This window comes from Diceros bicornis, chromosome 2, assembly GCF_020826845.1.
Source record: "Diceros bicornis minor isolate mBicDic1 chromosome 2, mDicBic1.mat.cur, whole genome shotgun sequence".
Taxonomy (NCBI): Eukaryota; Metazoa; Chordata; class Mammalia; order Perissodactyla; family Rhinocerotidae; genus Diceros; species Diceros bicornis.
The window spans coordinates 16,357,963-16,377,099 of NC_080741.1; the positions used below are offsets into that span (position 1 = coordinate 16,357,963).

General features: G+C 32.5%; 1 protein-coding gene across 3 annotated transcripts in view; it reads left to right on the top strand.

Annotated features, from left to right (window-relative positions):
* The window catches only part of STAG1 (STAG1 cohesin complex component), a 366,147-nt gene that overhangs the window by 223,460 nt on the left and 123,550 nt on the right, over positions 1-19,137 (top strand). For all 3 annotated transcript variants that reach the window (XM_058552570.1, XM_058552581.1, XM_058552562.1), the window contains 2 exons: positions 9,603-9,754; positions 11,804-11,877. In XM_058552570.1, coding sequence (XP_058408553.1) covers positions 9,603-9,754; positions 11,804-11,877 — 226 coding nt within the window. The remainder of the gene's footprint in view (positions 1-9,602; positions 9,755-11,803; positions 11,878-19,137) is intronic.

The window sequence follows — 19,137 nt, forward strand, 5'->3', positions numbered from 1 at the left end:
TTTTATGGGACCACCGTCATATATCTGTCTGTCATTGACTGAAACATCATTATGCAGTTCATGACTGTAGTTAAAATTCCAAATTCATAGTATTTTTTTTCGACTTTATTATGTTGCTTTATTGCTCATTATCATATGTGTGTAAATATTTATTTGTTTATGTATTTGAAACAGTTCTATCTAATTGTACTAGGTGATTGCTGCCTAGCCAACATTTTTCCTATTCCTAGTGTTATAATAACCTAAGTATATCTAAACATAATGTCTCTAAAATCACTTCATTTAGGTAGACCATAAATAATCTGAAGAACTAACAGATTACAGTTTTCAGTTTTACTTTCATTTTAGAATTATCTAGACAACTTTTCAGACAAGTTTATTAATTTTTTCCTTGTTTTTCTGTAACAAGGTAATTTTGTTAATTTAGCAATTGTTCTATTTTCCTTCAACTACTTTAACTGTACTTGCCTAAAATTACTGTTCTTTTTCATATATGATACAGAGCATGTGTTTGTATGTGCATACACATATATTTAAATAATCCCAAATTACATAATTTTTAGTAGCAGTAATTTTGTCTATATTCATGTTACACATTACCGTGACAAAAACCAGATTTAGTTTCATTAATTGCATTTCGTCTTACATTTAAATTTAAATTTCTCATTTATCTAATTTATTTAAAGCATTGGTTCGCAAACTTCAGCATGCATCAGAATCATCTACAGGGCTTATTGAAACCGATTATGTGGCTTTACCCCCAGAGTTGAACAAGTTTCTAGGTGACGCTGATGCTGATGTTTTGGGGACTACATATTGCAAACCCCTGATTTAAAATTTTGTCGTTTCCTGGCTTAACCTGTTGCCTAAAGCGAATATGCCAATATTATATAGTCATCCATATTTTTTTCCACTCCTCTAGTTTTCCAATTCTCTTTTTCCCCTTACTCAACATAGTTAATCCATATTAATGTCCATTATTCTCTTAGTTACAGTTCTGTAGGAAACGAACATGAAGCACAGTTTATTTTCTTTTGAGAGTGTCATTTTCCTCATTATTAGGAAAAGAGGAAGATCTTTTACCCAATTTTATCTTTTTTAAACAGGCAAAATAAAAACACAATTTATTGTTGAAAGATTTCTGTACAGAACAAACATCAAACACAGTTTACTCTGTGTTTTGAGAGTATCCTCTTCCTCAGTATTAGGAATAAAAAGAGATCTTGTACCCAGTTGCCTTTTTTTAAAAAAGGTTCTGTATATATACTATTTATTTTTTTAAAATTGTCTGATATTATACAGTCTTTTTTTTCTAATTTTAAGACTTTTAATATCTTCTGCTTTTGGTGTTTCCTTTTCTTTATATTTTCTGTTTACTTTTCATCTTACTTTCTTCTATGTACAATAATGCCCATTTAGCTGGTTGTCAGATGCATAGTAAATTCGTTGATTTGAAATAAACAAAACTGAAACATAAAATAGAAATTACTTCTGAATGGCCGAAGTTGCTGTCGTTAAAAGTTGTTATGTAGTGTCCCAAGGCCAAGAGAAAAGGAGAGAAGCAACAAATGAATGGATCGCAAACATTAGATGCTGTCCTTCAGATAGAATTGTGAAATCACTATCACTATGAGAAATCTAAATATAATGATGTACACCTGAAATTTATGTTATAATATTATAAACCAGTGTTACCACAATAAAAAAAATTAATTAAAAAAAAAAGAATTGTGAAATGACAACTGATAACAGAAACGGAAGACAAATAACACCATAGAGAGCAATCTGGGGCTTCTCTGTAGGGGCAAGCTACCTCTTTTTAATCCAGAAAACTGTGTGCATTCTGTGTAAAAGATTAAATATATGCCACATACTCCACTTAAGAACACAAGAGAAGGAATAATATATGGTAGAAATATGCAGAATATTTTGATTTTTAAAACATTTCAATTTCCTGAAAAATGCACTTTAGTTCATTTGCATTTGTCCTTCACTGCCATATAAATGTATTACTGTATTTTCCTGACTATCTGATGGTCCATTTCAGCTCTCCTTTTTATTGGCCCGTTTTCAGTGACTTTTATCCTTTTGGTAATCTATATGTGCTTATTTTACAATTGCTTAAATATATTTTAATTATGGCTTTCCTCCTCTTCCTTTTGGGTTCAGTAGCTCCCTCTTCTTCCAGGACCTTTCCGTCTTTCTCTTCCAACAATTTACCTGTGATCATGATATCTTATAAAACTGCTTGATAAATGCCATTTTGTCTCACCTAAGCACATTTTATATCATCATCTAGCCTATTTAAATTTGAAATTATTTTTCAAAATCAAATATCAAGAAAAACAGAGGGAGATCAATGTTATGTATATACTGATTTTTCAAAAGCTAAAACCTATTTTTCAAGTCATTCTCAATTTTACTTGAAAATATTACTGTAATACCTGTGTGTCTACATTAATGATCATATCTTCCAAGGCTCACTTTCATAAAATGTGAGACATACCAGTCACCTACCCTTCAACAAAGCACAGAGATCTTGCTGAAAACTTAATTCCAGGCTGGATAATAATTATCCATCTTTTCAAGGATTTTTCTGTTCTCATCTTTGCCGCCGCCTTTGTTTTTTTTGTTTTGTTTTTTTTTCATGATATGTGTGTGAGGGGTAGATTAAAAGATAATCATTTTTATTCACTTTGCAGGACGAGTCTTGGGGACTAGATAAAATGGGCAGGAACATTTAATCCTCTGCTTCAGAGACTATGTGCATGGACAGTTACAAGGCAGTTATGGCCAGATATGATTATCGGCTTTGGAATAAAATGCTCCTTGACATTGCTTATATCTTAGCTGAGAAGAGAGACAATCAGGTTAGTTGTTTTGTAGGGTACAGATGTGATGAGTTGCAGAGCTTCATAAGTCATCAGAGTGGTCTTATCAGTAGTATTTTTAATTTGTTTTCCAAATATCCCATTTTCTTGTTATCAGTTAAATAATATGTCCCTATTGTCAGTGTTTATGCATTGCATTTAATTGTATACTTTTACCACATTTAAAAAAAATTTTTGATCATTCTGTAGTTCTTCAGGTCTGTTTATTCTGCAGTTATAAGTAATCTCATTTTTTCGTTGGAAGTAAACTGTTCTTTCCCTCTTTTTTTGGCATTCTTTTTACCAAACAGACTGTTAGCAAATATTTTCCTAATTTTTTTCTGTTCTCCTAATTGAAATTTTAAAACATACTGTCCTGTTTGTTTGACCCATCTTAAAAAAGAAGCTTCACATTGCACTACGACTGTTAATCTTCAGAATTAAGTGCCCTTATTTCTGTTGTAAATAGCTATCTCAGTTGGATATATTAAAACATAGTTTGTGGATTTGTTTTCTGTAAGTAACATTTATCATTATTATTTTTGTGGATTTATAATCTGAGACTGGGCACATTTTTTTTTTTTTCCAATTTGAAATTTTCATGAGAAAAAATTTTTCAAGGTCAAAATAGGATTCTTTTGTTTTACCTTTTTGTTGTTTGGTATTATGAAGATAATTCTATATGCTCAAAGGATCTATTTTTCAGATTTAGAATTATATTATTCTCAGGCATTTCCTTTTAAAATGTTTGCCAGTACTTCACAAGTTCTTGACTTCAAGTTTTTGTTAGATGGCAATTTGCAGCATAAGTAATGTTGGTTTAAATTTTTGCTGTTTTCTCACATAATTTTCTATGATGTTACAAATAAATTAATATTGGCTACCTCTTAGTTCTAAGGTGAAAATGCTAATTTGAACCAAGGGGGATAAAGAATACAAAATTTGTATTAATAATAGCATGGTGATTGATTCTATTCTATTTTCTTCTAAAGTGAATTTTGGAAAAATTGGAAAATGTAGTTAAGATCTTCATATGACAGTCAACTGGCTTCAGTATGCTGAGAGGCCAGTCTTCACCAGTAGTTAACAAGAGGTCACTCCCAGACTCCTGGGAACTAAATATTTTTTTATACTTTATTGTTTAACATTATTATGTTGACATATAGTTGATTTTATATTGACATATGATTCATTGTTGATTACACATCATGCATTGTTGATCCACATGTCTGGATTTTTACTCTGAGGAAAGATATGGTATATGAAATTGTTTTGTTCTCCAATTATAGACTGAAAATCATTTTACCTCTGTAAATTGACAAATCTTTTCTTTGGCTTTCAGTAGCTGAAACTACATATTATAGAGGTTCATAGAATGGGTTCTGGGCCACACTGTCTGGATCCATATCCCTCTCTGCCTTTTATTAGTTGGGTAACTTGGACAAGTCCTTAACTTATTTGGCCTCACTTTCTTCATATGCAAAGTGAGGAAGATAATGATAGCCACCTCATTCATTAAAAGAGATTAGGAGAGCTCAGACCAGTGCCTGACATTTAGTAAGCTCCTGCTGTTACTCTGTAAAGACAAGAAGAGCTAATAGCGTTTTCATTGTTTCCCTTCATCTATGTTTTTACTTAGATTTTATTGACTACCTATTCTATTTTAGTAATAAATGACACTGCAAATGAGGAAATCAGAAACAAACAAGTAAATAAATTAGATCTTTCAAAAATTGCTATTAAGAAAAGTAACAGCATGCATTTTTATTTTACTTGTCTTTTGGTTCTCAGGTCCCAAATTCTATTTATTAAATTCAGTAAGTACTTTCTAACTCTTAACCAGGTAGAATATTTCTGGTTTCTATGGTTAGGACCTGAAAAATTTAGATCAATCTGGCATGATCAAAGAGCAGACCATAGAGTATAAATAATTTCTCTTCCTTTTTTATATTTTATATTTCTTATATTCATTTTTTTTCCTCTAGAGTCTTCACTTGCTCATTGCTTTGTACTTTCACCATTGCATTTTTTTTACTTTATCACCTTTGTTTTTCTCACCACTCTTCTAGATATAACACTTTCTTTCAGTTTTCTAGGGTTTGTATATGGGATTAATGTCCAATAATTGGCCACATCTGCAAATGACACTGTATCCTGTAACTGTACCCATAAAATATAGTAAACTTTAAAAACGCAAGTACTCTTTCACATCTGTAAATATAGGCATCTAGAGTAATGTTTTAAGTTTTCTAGTTAACTGCCATTTTCTTAGATTTATCTCTTACTTTATTATCATGTATGAAAATCAGCTTTCTTTTAGGGGCCAGTTTTTCTAAAGAAATATGATTTTTAAAATCACTTTACAAGCATTGCATTTCATTTATTAACTTGATAACATGGGACAAGTTACTTAACTTCCGTGCCTCACTTCCCTCATCTATATAGTGCCGATACTAATAGTTCCATCCCTTAAGAGTGTTGTGAGGGTTAAATGAAATAATTCATGTTAAATACTTAACATATACAAGTCACTCAATGATTATCTGATGTTATAACTCTGATAGAATGACAAAGCTTACTTGGTTTAGTTCTAAAGAAGGCAGAGAAATTAAAATTTTTGGTAGATTTTTTAATTAATATTTCCATGTCGTACATTTAAACGTTTCCTGCACATATAAAATTACATCTACTACTTATAGAGAATTCAGAAAAGGAGAAAAACACAAAAATAAAAATTAGCCGTAATGATACCTAATTGTGCTGTAACATGTTATGTCCTTTAAGTTTTCTTCTCATGTGCGTATTTATGATTTTTTCTTTTATTTTTAAATAATATTATAATCAAGCTTATGGTATGCATTTTCTTCACATTTAATTTTTTATAATCATGTTTAATGTGGCTGCCTCATTTTCTAAAATCTGGATGTCCTTTAAATTATTTAACTGTTCCACCATTGTTTAGATCCTTGGTCTTTTGTTGGATCCTCTGTCATTTTTTGCTTTCTTTCTTAATTTATTCTCTCCTTTTTGGGTGGCCTTTTATAGCTTCTTGAGAAAAAGGGTATTGGGGAAGTATGTATTTGAAATTTTACATGCCTGAAAAGTATATCGTATTCTTATGTTTAATTGTCTGACCCAGTACAGAATTCATCACTGAAAATTTTCTTCAGAATTTTTCCTCTAGCTTCCAGTATTGCTGTTGAGAAGTCCAGTGCTGTTTCAACTTCTGATTCTGATCTTGTTTCTTGTTTTTAGAAGCTTTTAGACTTTTCTCTTTGTTCCTAGCATTCTGAAATAACATGGTAAAGTATTCTGATGTGTATATATTTTTTCCCATTCATGATGCTGGGCACTCTGTTGAATACCTGTTGCTTGGATGTTAATCTCATGAATCATTCCTGAGTTTCTTATTATTATTTCTCTTCTCCTTTCCATTTCTTAGTCTTTTTGTGTTTACTTTTCTTGTATTTCCTCAACTTTATTGAACTTTATTTTGACAATCATTTTGAATTTTCTGAATTCTTTCTCATTCTCCAAGTTTTTTTTTTTAACATTGTTTTGTAGATGTAATATCTTTTCTTATCTCTTTGACAGTGCTAATTATTACTCTGAAGTTTTTTTCTTCTCCCTACTCTGACCTCTTCTTTTCTGATTCTTTGCTTTTTATGTTATGTTTTTCATGTTGGAAACTTTCCTCACGTATCTCTTACTTGGCTCTCTAGTCATTGCTGAGAGTGAGACACTAAAAAGCTGATTGTCAGAGAGGGTGTGTATGTGTATGTGTTGTGTTGGACAGGGTTGGGGAGTGGCTCTGGCTTCTTTGGTGAGCACCACTGTAGAGTAGTCCTGTGGTCAGCTAGCATTATTATTGTAGACCCAAAAGTGTTGGTGTTGATAATTATTTTCCCTGGGGAAATTCAGTTTCTTTGCAGAAGGATCTTTCAGTCTACTTAAGTTTCGTTGCTGTGTCCTATTTGGGAGTTGGGCAGAGTGAAGGAACACTCTGCGCTTCACATATATCCTTTCTCTGTGTCTGACGATTCCAAATCTTTGGTTTATTTTCTTCAGGGAATACACTTCTGGACTTCCAAGATCAGTATGTGGTAGAGGAATTGCCTGACTGCCTAGGTTGGAGTGGAGATTTGAGGATTTAGTTACTTATTATATAAACTTTGAAATAATACTCCTATTTTCAGACCTTATCTCACTCCATCTTCTATAGAACCTAATTCCTGAATGCTTCTGGGTTCTGCAGAGCAAAACTGTTTTTTTTTCATTTAGATATAAATTGTCATGCTTTTTCGACTGTTTGGTTTGATTTGTATGCTCTCTGCTCATCCGTCTGCTTTTCATATTCATATATTAATATATTGTGGTGTGGAGTTACAGGTATTTTCTGGATTTATTGAAGATGAAAATTGTTTTCTCATTGTTATTTTGATTAGGTTATTAAGAGACAAACGGATTGGTTAAATCTTTATCATTTGAAAAGTGGAAATTTGTTGTAAGCCTTTTTGTTTGTTTAAATAAGTTTTTTAAAACTAAAGAAGGAATATAATCATACCTCTTAAAAATTTAGTTTATTCCATGATCAAACATATTTTTAGGGTGTACAATAATAGTTTTCAAAAGTATAGTAGGTATTACTAAATGTAATAAATGCAGTTTGTCATAGAATCCAGGCTGAATGCCTGTAGGATTATTAATTTATAAAATGATTCTGTTAGTAATACTAGTAAAACTTAATTAGTGCTCACTCTTTGCAGGAATGAGTCTTTTTCAGTGGTCTCAATAAGACATCACAATCCCCATGTTGTATCTATGTCATTAAATTAGAAGTCTCTCTTTAATAGCTGTTTATTTGCTTGTATGTTGGTATGTGAAATGAAAATTTCAGTGAAGTTTAAATTTTACAGATTCATAAACATTTTATCTCAGTAACTACTACTATATCATATCTAATACTTTTCTGAAAATATATTGATCATTTTACACTTTGTTTTAGTATATTGATTATTTTGTTATTTATATATCTAGGATGGGAGGAGGGTCATTATACAATGACAGTTGGAGTTTGAGATCTGGGTTCACAAGGAGATATATAGCTGAAAGCAAAAGCCATTAAATTCAAGGAAATCTGTGTCTCAGCTTCCACTGGTGAATTCCAGCCAGGGTTGGTGTTAATTTTAATGCTTTCCAACTTCTTGATCTTCATGTCATTTTGTTTTAGAGACCTAGAAGTATATACTGAATGAAGCTCCATTGGGTATGACTTGGTATGCCCAGGACAAGCTCTGTTAAACTATTATCCCTGACTTGGGCAGTTTGAATGCCCCAGATCCCTCCTGTTTTTGATCTAGTCTCCTTTTTTATACAGATTAATTTAGCAAGTCCTTTTAACCTTCGTAGTATCACCGGATATTCTACTGACAATGTGTAAAATGCTATAAAATCACTAGCCTGTATTTTAAAACACAAGAATATTTCTCAGTTTACTCGGTTGTGACACTATCTCAGAAAAAAGGGAAACATTTTTATTAAATGCATTTCTAAGTGGTTACTAACTTAAAATACATTTGTTTTCAGGAGTTATGTCTTATATTTTGGTTTAAGGGCAGCAACAATCACTATTAACATGGAATTGGCCAAAATGTAGATAGAGTTTCAGAGTAACAAATTGTGTGTGTGTGTCACAATGTATATATATAGATAGAGATACAGCATTATGTATATATGTTTATATATGTAGTTAAAGGGAAATAGTGAAGTTTTAAAAGAAATGCATGCTCATATTTGGTTATGGATATGTTTGCAGCTAAGTAGATTAGTTCTTCCAAAACACTGATCAGTTCATTTTTATAACTGAATGTTTGTATTTGTGGATGAATAACCTAAAAAGAAAAAAGAGGGAAATTATTTTACCGGTACAAACTCTCTTATTCTTTTTCCAGTATTTCCTACACTCTTACCATATCAATAATGAAAATAAATAGGAATAGAAAAATAAAAGTTTGTTTTGTCATACCTGCTTTTCAGAGGACTTGAAACAGAAGTTTTTCAAGACTTAACAAGATTTATAAGTACAAGTGAACACTTAAAAGTAGATTAACACTGTGACTGGGAAAATAGGTCAATTAGAAGTTCAAAGAATACATTTTTAATGAATTTAGTGAGTTTGGTAGGATCAGTCTATTTTTCAAGGGTTAAAGGTTATGCCAGTCACTGAGGTGAGGAACACAGAGAGGACCATCCTTGGGGGTAAAGATGGTGAATTGATTGTAACCATCTAAGGCATCTTTGACACATCTGAGTAAAGATCTTAAGGAAGCAATTGTATACACAGAACCCGTAGTCAGAAGAGAGGGCTAGTAGGCTTGATTAGCATACCCTCACTAAGGTGTGTGTATTTGAGGGCGGAGGAGAGGGATTGTTGAAGATATTACTTAAACCCTTCCTGCTGATAATTAGGATGAGGCTGTTTTTAAGTGGACAATGTTAATGAGCCAAGCTATAGGGACACGGAGGCAGAGAAAATTATTTTGCAGAGTAAGAAGACAACTTTGTTTCTATAAAATAATTTTTCTTTTTCTTTTTAATTTAAATTATACCTGGATTGTAAAATGTAGAAATTGACTAGTTTACTTCCTTCATCCGTTTCTGTTATGAATTTGCAATCTTATGAATGAAAGTCTGATTCATAGATGAACGCTGTAATCTTCCTTTACCTCATAGCCATGAAGCTCATGACTGCTCTGGTGAATGTTGCCTTAAACCTCAGTATTCATCAGGATAATACACAGAGACAATATGAAGCTGAGAGAAATAAAATGATTGGAAAGAGGGCCAATGAAAGGTTGGAGTTACTGCTTCAGAAACGCAAAGAGGTAAGTTTCATGGTTACTAAGATTCTTATATCCTGTAAATGTGTAGTAAATATATCATATTAGTTTTTTTATTCTCTGTAAAAAGGTTTGTGTGTATTTTTAAGATTTATTTTTTTGAGTTATATTGTTTGATCTCAAAGTTTTCAAATGAAACTGCAGTGTTCAGCCAGTGATTATCTGAGTGCTCTCTGATGGCAGAAGAGAATCACACAACAATCCTCTTTTTAAAAGAAAGTGGTCTGGGAGTTAGGTAACTCAAAAAGATTATCAGGCTATGGGCTCAAAAAGTATGATAAATACTAATGTCAGAACTGGGGGCTAGCAAAGCTGCATTTCCAGGAGAAAGCCAAAGACTACATATTAGCTGATATAAGGCATTCTTGTGAATAAGATTCATCCCAGTTTTACAATAAAATTTTCATATATGTGTTGAAAATGATTTTAAACTAGATTTTTAGTAGGTAACATTTTTATTCACCCAGTAGGAAATAAAATTTTAGATCTGCTGTATTAGTCATGAAAAAAGAATTTTAACTTAAAAAAAAATATCACATTGCTACAAGTAAATTGCTTTCAATGAATAATGGGTTATAAGAGACAACAAGAAGCAACAAACTTTTGATTAAATTATTACCCATACTATATTAGCATGCTGGGGCTACTATAACAGATACCACAAACTAAGTGGCTTAAAGAACAGAAATTTGTTTATCTCACAGTTCTGTAGGCTGGAAGTCAAAGATAACTCCAGTCTTCACGTGGCCTTCTCTGTGTGTGTTTGTGTGTGTGTGTGTGTGTGTGTGTGTGTGTGTGTGTGTGTGTCTGTGTCTGTCTGTCTGTCTGTCTGTCTCTCTCTCTCTCTCTCTCTAAATTTCTCCTTTTTTTGTAAAGACGCCAGTCATATTGGATTTTGGGCCCACCCTACTTCACCATAACCATCTTAACTAATTCCATCCGCCACAACCATATTTCCAAATAAGGTTTGAGGTACTAGGGGTTAGGGCTTCAGCATATGAATTTCTGAGGCGCACGATTCAACTCATAACACATACTACACTTAAAATATTACAGAAGTAAATTTTGAAACAGTGCTTAATTACTGCTAACCAAACTGTATGCCTCTTATAAATTAATTTTCATATAATAAATACAGCAAAAGTAATTTTTAAAACTTAGAGTAAGTTGCCATAATTTGAATGACTTAACTATAAAAGTATTCCCAAACTTATTTCAGTAAAATCTGAAATAAAGCATATAGCAAAAGAATAAGTCTGAAGAAATTTTATTGTCACATTCACGTATGCAGTAAAAGCAAATATTTCACTGAGTATTACTACAGAACAAATCAGAATAAGAAATATCACCTTGAATGTAATTTTTTTATCAGGGCTTTTATTCCTTTCGGGCAGTGAATAAACTCAAGCATCAACTCAAGCATCAACTCTGATCAGTAGTTTTGCCTGAAATTTGTATGTTTTCTATAGTATTTAATTTTGTTGCTGCATTCCACTACTAATGCTAGGATCCTTGCTATCTTCTATTATGCCTCCCATATTGGGCTCTCAGCCTACTCTGTTATGGGCTCGTCAGATGCAGAGTAATATTTGGATACTTCTGGGTGGAATAGGAAGTTTCTTGTACAGTGGAAAATATGACAAGCAAGAATAATCTGTTACCAAGAAAGGCAAAACCAAACCAGGGAACTGATTTGAATAGAAGACATATGGAAATTGAGGTCCCTTGCCAAAGCAGATGATATTTTGGAGATAGGAATTTGGCCACACTTCGCAACACCACTCCTTGTTAGACACTGTGTAGTTTGTATCGAGAGAGACAGAAAGAAAGGTTCTAAAGCCAATGTAGTAAAGCTTTAGAAATAATGCAAGAATACTGGTAATTTCAAACATCTCTACTGTGCAGAAAGTGAGAACAAGGGTTGATAATTACCCAGAATGAGAATAATGAGGAATTAAATCAGTTGGAACTGTTCATTCCAAATAAAATGATCAGTATTTTAATTAATGTTTTTTATTGTTTTTTTCATTTCAGCTACAAGAAAATCAAGATGAAATCGAAAATATGATGAACTCTATTTTTAAGGGTATCTTTGTTCATAGATACCGGTAAGGGGTTTTAAAAATCATTTAGAAGATTTTTAACTTAAATAATTTATTGCTTCTTAGTCCTAGGTAATTATAAAGGTATAAAACTCTAATTTGTTGTTTTGTTTTGTTTTCTGGAAAACAGCTTTGGCTATAAAAGCTAAATAAATGTCATACTATTACAGTGGAGAAAATTGTACCACCACTACCACTTGCCACACTCTTCTAAATTCAGAACATATGCTCTTAGAGGCATCCAGTGGATTTGCATTTGTACTGATGGAATATTAATTAATAAGATATCATGAACTTAATGTGGCTTTGATAAGATGTGATTTTCTTGATATTTGAAAAAATTAAATGCCCTACTTCCTGCCCTGTGGCACTCATCTTGTTCCATGGTTGAATTAACCAACAGCCTTTTTAAAATACCTCTGTGAAGATGGGAGAAAAATGGACAGAAAAGGGTACTTCTTCAGATAATGCAACAGCTCTTTAACATTGCATTTCTTTACCTTCAACTGCGTACATGAAAGTAGAAGCAAAGTATTTCCAAAGTATTTTTGTCATACTCTGTTGGAAATGAGTTTAGTTTGTGTTTCTATGAAACCTATGAACTTTTAAAATATTAACTATATTATTAAAGAGCATATTTCACAGAGAATTAATGAATCGTATACATACATTTGTTATCTTCTCTTAAGTAGGCATGGCATGATATGTTTAGGTAGGTAGTCACGGGTAATAGAAGCACTGTTTTTAGACATATTTAAGACTTTAATTGGCCATGTAATTCAAAAAGTTAGTTAAAACGGAAATCGTTGAAAAAATGTAACTTTGATGTTTTAACTTAATTTTAATTCATTATAAAAAAGGTGTTTTGAAATAGCCCCAAGTCTTTACTCTCAGTATGGATTGTCTAATTGGAGTTTCACGTCCTCTTTCTTACATAAACTACACATATAATGAATTATTGACAAATTTATTTGAAAAACAAGAACTTCCGTGTACTCTTTTTTTTAATTACAACTTTATGCAGGTATAATTAATATAAACACATTTAAGTACATAATTTGATGAGTTTTGACATGTGTATGCCAGTAGAACTACCACAGGCAAGATTAATGAATATATCCATCGTCCTCAAAAATTTTCTTATGCCATTTTGTAATTCCTCCCTACCTCCCCTCCTGCCGCTTCTCCCCCTCCCCATCCTTAAGCAATCATTAATCTGCTAACTGATTTGTTTACTTTTTCTGGAATTTTATAGAAATGGAATCATACAGTATGTACTCCTGTTTTTTGTTGTTGTTTGGGTCTGACTTCTTTCACTAAGCAAAATTAAGATTTTTCATTATTAAGACTGTTAACTGTAAGTTTTTCATAGATGCCCTTTATCAAGTTGAGGAAGTTTCCCTTCTATTCCAAGTTTTCTGAGACTTTTTGTTAGGAATGAATGTTAGATTTTGTCAGAGGCTTTTCTATATCTTTTGAGATCATTATGCTGTTTTTCTTTCTGAAGACTGTTAAGGTGGTGAATTCAGTTGGTTGATTTTCCAGTGTTAAACTCAATCTTAAATTCTTGGGATAAAACCCACATAGTCATGACCTACTGTTCTTTTTATGTATTGTGGGATATGATTTGCTGAAATTTCTCTAAGAATTTTTGCATCTGTGTTCCAGAGGGATATATCTCCAACTTTTTGTTTATTGAATGTCTCTCACTGCTTTTGGTACCAGGGTAATGCTAGCTTTGTACAATGAGTTGCAATGTATTCTCTCCTCTTTAATTTTCTGGAAGAGTTTAATAGAATTGGTATTATTTCTTCTTCAGATATAAATTATACCATTGGGATCTAGAGCTTTCTTTGTAGGGATGTTTTTAACTACAAGTTAAATTTCTTTAGTAGATATAAGACTGTTCAGTTTACGTCTTACAAGAAAATGATACCTTCATCTAAGTTGTTGAATTATATTCAATAAATGTCGGCATAAAGTTGTTCGTAATATTGGTGATTTCACACAGCTCGCTCTCTCTCTGTCATCAGTCTGTCTAGAGCTAATCAGTTGTATGTATTTTTCTTAAAAAATGAGATTTCGGTTACATTGAACTTCTCTATTGTTTTTCTGTTTTCTGTTTCATTGATTTCTGCTCTTTATTATTCCCTTTCTTCTGCTTACTTTGAGTTTTGCTTCTTCTGTTCTTTAGTTTCTCAAGATGGACACAGAGGTAATTGATTTGAGGCCTACCTTTTTTTCTAACATAGGAGTTTACTTCTATAAATTTCTCTCTTAGCACTGTTTTAGCTCTATCCCCTAAATTTGGATATGTTGTATTTCCATTTTCATTAAATTCAAAATACTTTCTAGTTTCCCTTTTGACTTGTTTCTGTGACCCATGGATTATTTAGAAGTGTGATATTTAGTTTGCAAATATCTGAGAACTTTCCAGATAACTTTGTTACTGATTTCTAGTTTAATTCCATTATAGTCACACAACATACTTTGTATGATTTGAATGCTTTTAAATTTATTGAGTTTTTTTTATGGCCCACAATATAGTCTATCTTGATAAGTGTTTTGTTTGCTCAGGAAAATAATATATTTTGTACTTTCGTTTTTATGTTAGTTAGGTCAAAATTGGTTGATAGTGTTGTTCGAGTCTTCTATCCTTATTGATTTTCTGTCTGTTTATTCTGACATTTATTGAGAGGGATTTTATAGGAGTACTTTTTGTATTCTTGATACAAGTCCATTATCACGTAAGTGATTTGCAATTTTTTCCGGCAGCTTTCTTTTCGTTTTCTTAATGATGTCTTTTGAGGAACAAAAGTTTTCAATTTGAATAAAGTCATTTATCAGTTTTTCTTCTGTGGTCATGCTTTTGGTGTCTTATCTGTGAACATTTTACCTAACTCAGAATTTTCTTCTGTGTTTTGTTCTATAATTTCAATCTTTTCAGTTAAGATATATGAACCATTTTTTAAGTTAATTTTTGTGTATGGTACAATATAAGGGTATAGGTCTGCTTTTTGCATATAGATATTCATTTGTCCAAGCACCATTTGGTGAAAGACTATCCTTCTCCAGTTGAATTGCCTTGGCACTTTTCTTGAAAGTTAAATGACCATAAATGCAAAGTTTTATTTTTGGATTTTCTAATTTGTCTATTCTTACATCCATACCACTCATATTGATTATAATAGCTTTAGAGTAAGTGTTTTTTAAAGCTTTCTTGAGATATAATTGACATATGACATATGTAAGTATAAGATGTACAATGTGATGATTTGATATTGTGAAATGATTACCACAATAAAGTTAGTTTACCCTCTATCACCTCACATAATTACCTTTTTGTGTGCGTGTGGTGCTAACATTTAAGATTTCTCTCTTAGCAACTTGCAAGTATGTAATACAGTATTGTTAACTGCAGTCACCATGCTGTTATATTAGATCCCCAGAACTTATTCATCTTATGACTGGAAGTTTATACTCTTTGACCAACATGTCTCCATTTCCCTCATGCCCCAGCCTCTGGCAACCACCATTCAACTCTGTATTTCGGCTTGTTTAGATTCCACATATAAGAGAGAACATACAGTATTTGTCCTTTAGAGTAAGTTTTTAAAAGTAGGTAGTATTAAGTCCTCCTACTTTATTCTTTTTCAAAATTGTTGTGATTATTATAGGTCCTTTACAGTTCTGTATAAATTTTAGAATCAGTTTGTCAATTTTTACACAAAAGCTTGCTGGAATTTTGATGGAGAATATAATGAATCTGTAGACCAATTTAGAGAGAATTGCCCTTTAACAATATTGAATCTTCCAGTCTATAAGTATAGATTGTATCTCTGTTTATTTAGATGTTCTTTAATTTCTGTGAGCAATTTTTTATGATTTTCAGTGTACTAGTCTTTTACTACTTCTATTAATTTTATTTCTGTGTTTTCATTTTTTATGCTGTTGTAAATGGAATTGTTTTCTTAATTTCTGTTCTAGACTCTTCTTTATTAATATATAAAAACATCATCTTTTTTTTCAAGTCTATCCTGGATTTTACTTTCCACCAGCCCCGGCTCTCTTGGGACTTTTTATTTGATGCTTGTGCACAGCCTCCCTCTCAGCCAGTGACATGTGGAGAACATGGGTCTGCTCAGGTTACTCTTGAATTGGTGCACAACCTTCTAGCCAGCCATTTATCTGTGGGAAGCTTTATCTATTCACTTTATGACTCATTTCCAGGATCTCTCTGTCATATTTTTAGCTAGTCCACCTGTGTGCTTAGCCCAGCCCAAGTGAGTCTGCAGCTTTAGGCCAGCAGGGCTTTGGTCTTTCCCCATTCATTTTGTTTAGAGTTTGCTCTTTTTTATTGGCATCTTCCCTGGATATAGGTATTTAACACTTGGCTCCCAATCAAGTCAGCTCCCTAGCATTAAAACTGGTGGTTTTCATGGGCATCCCCAACCCTGGTAACTCTACTACACCTGCTGCTCTAGGTTTTAGGATGTTTGAAGGGGTTAGTTCCATGCCAGAATGCCATAGGTTTCCACTGTTTTAACAAAAAGTTTAGCAGCTTTTTATGAATAAATGCTTCTCAATTCTTTTGGTTGATTTTCAGAAAACTGAAATGATTGTTTTTGTCTTTTTATTTGTTTTTGGGGGAAAGAAGTTTCCAACCACTCTCCTCTCCCATTGCCTCACCTGCATTTTTGAAAGGTATTTTCTCTTGGTTTGGAATTCTAGATTGACATTTTTGTTTTTTTCAGTACTTTAAAGGAATTGATCCACTACTTCTGCTTTGCCTTTGTTTCCAACTAGAAAGAAGTCTGCTGTCATTCTTATCTTGTATCTTTTGTAGTTAATTTATCTTTTTGTGCTCTGGTTCATTGGAACACAGAGTATTCCCAGCCCTTTGTTTGCTCCAGAGATTGTTCTCTCTGCTTTTTGCATTTCTTCCCCAGCCGTGGCTGGTTTGTTCACGTGTATATGCTGTTTAGTACTCAGCTAAAGAATAAATAGGATCTTTCTGCAGATCTCCAGAGCTTGCTCACTCTGTGCATCTCTCCCCTCTGGTACTATGCCTTATAAAATCTAGTCACTTTGTCCTCTGGAGTCCCAGCTCCTTCCCCTCGGCTCTGCCTGGGTTCCCCTGCCTATACTGCTGCCTAGCAGGCAGCAATCTGGGGTGATCTTAAGGCTCACCTTACTTGTTAACCCTCTCTCACAGATTATTGTCTTACTCTGCCTGGTATCCAGCATTTAAAAACCATTATTTTATATATTTTATGTAATTTTTTTCAAGTGGGAGAATAAATCCTGTGCATCTTAGCTCAGCCATGCAATCTTGCATGTAGAATCCATATCATTTTTTATGATTTTACCTCAGTCTTCAACACCAAAATAACATAGCGTTTATTTTAGTGACTCACCCTTATCAAGTCTTGCCAAAGCTTTCAACCTGTTATTCTCATAGAAACAACAATTCCTGAGTTTCCTACTGTTACCTTATTGATTGGTTTGTTTTCTGTTTAATCAGATCTTGCATTAAACTAGTATTAGATCTGTCACACCTTACTTTTGATACATTAAAATCTCACCTGGTCAAAACAGGATTGCAAATATAGTTTGTGTGTCACCTGCCTGCCAAAGTGATCATGGATATCTGTCATCGATTTTTCTGAAGTATAGCTTAATCCACTTTATTGATTAAGGAGAGATGTTACTGCATGTACATACTAGAAATAGAAGGTGCTGTGCAGAGATGGCATTTCAAGTTAATGCCTTGTGTCTCCTGTTCCCTCAAGTTCAAACAAAAATTGAATATTAATCTACACACTGCTAGAGGTAGCTACTAGTTTATAGGAAATATGGAAAATGGAAGAACATTTTGTCTGACTGAATCCTCTTGGTGTTATTTTAGTCCAGAATGGGGGAAATTGTGCAGACCAAATGATCCAGTTCCTTCAGAAAATAAATGGCATACAATAAGAACAAGTGGATATAAAAACAATTTACAATACTGGATGTGAAAAATATATACATAGGTATATATTTAGTGATCAAGATATACTTTAGACTGTTGAAGAGACAATTAGTGAATTAGAATATAATACTGAGGAATTTATCCAGGCGCAGTATAAAGGACTAGAAGATATGGAACGACATTTCTGATACATGAGGGGTAGTTTGAGAGGCTTCATAAGTCCTTTACATAAGATTTCAAAAGAAGAGAAAACTATTGGAAAGAAGTAGTATTAATGAGAGAATTGATATTTTACAAAATTGGTTAAAAAAATTGAATCTTCAGATTGGAATCACTTACTGAGTGTTGAGTAGATTAAGAAAAATATTCCACATCTAGACATAACCATAGTCAAAGTGCAAAATATCAAAGATCATGAGAAAGTCTTAAAAGCAACCAAAAGAAAGACTATCTGTTATTTTAGTGATGGTAAAAGAATTAAAAATTATTAGGCTATAAGAACAAACTTAATGGAAGAAGAGATAACAAAGGAAAGATTTCAGCAATTTTGAGGAGGTGAAAAGTGGATGTCTTTTATTTTCTAGTTGAGTCTTTCATGTTTTTATACTACAGTGAAAGCTATTTTTATAGTATACGGTAATATGATTTATTCTGAGCAAACTATCATTCTGTTATTTTAACCTTCGTACTTCCTAACATTTTATCTTTGACCTAACCTGTGGGTCAGGTTGATAGTTAAAATGTGAATATTAATTAAAGATATTTTTCTTTGAAAGTTAATGTATCCTTGACATTCAATTTTTAATCTTATTTATGCATAAAATTCTGTTAATAGTAAAATATTGAGTAATGCAGATAGCCATGTCACCTGCTCTGTATGAGACTCTTAGTGATGCATGCCTTTCTATGTATTTTGTCACAGTTTTCACAATGGATAATTCAACAAAATGAGATGAAAGTATTTCCAATTTAATAAACATATTACCTTTCTAATGTATTTTAAATAACTCTGGTCATCCTGAAATAATGAAATGAAAGATTTGGATTTAATTAGCAAACAAGAGCGTTTCAGTTCTTTAGGTCTGGACTTAAACATTACTACCTCTCAGAAGCCTTCCTTGCCCCTTTCTACTCCCCTACATCATTTTACATGCTTCTATGTTTCCTGTATTTCTCTTTACTAACATTTACCGTGCTCTAAGATAATATTTATTTTAATCATCTTTCTGTAAGTTATGATCTCTGTTCTCAAGTTCTTGTTCACAGTCTAATAAAGGATACAGTGTGACTTTTCA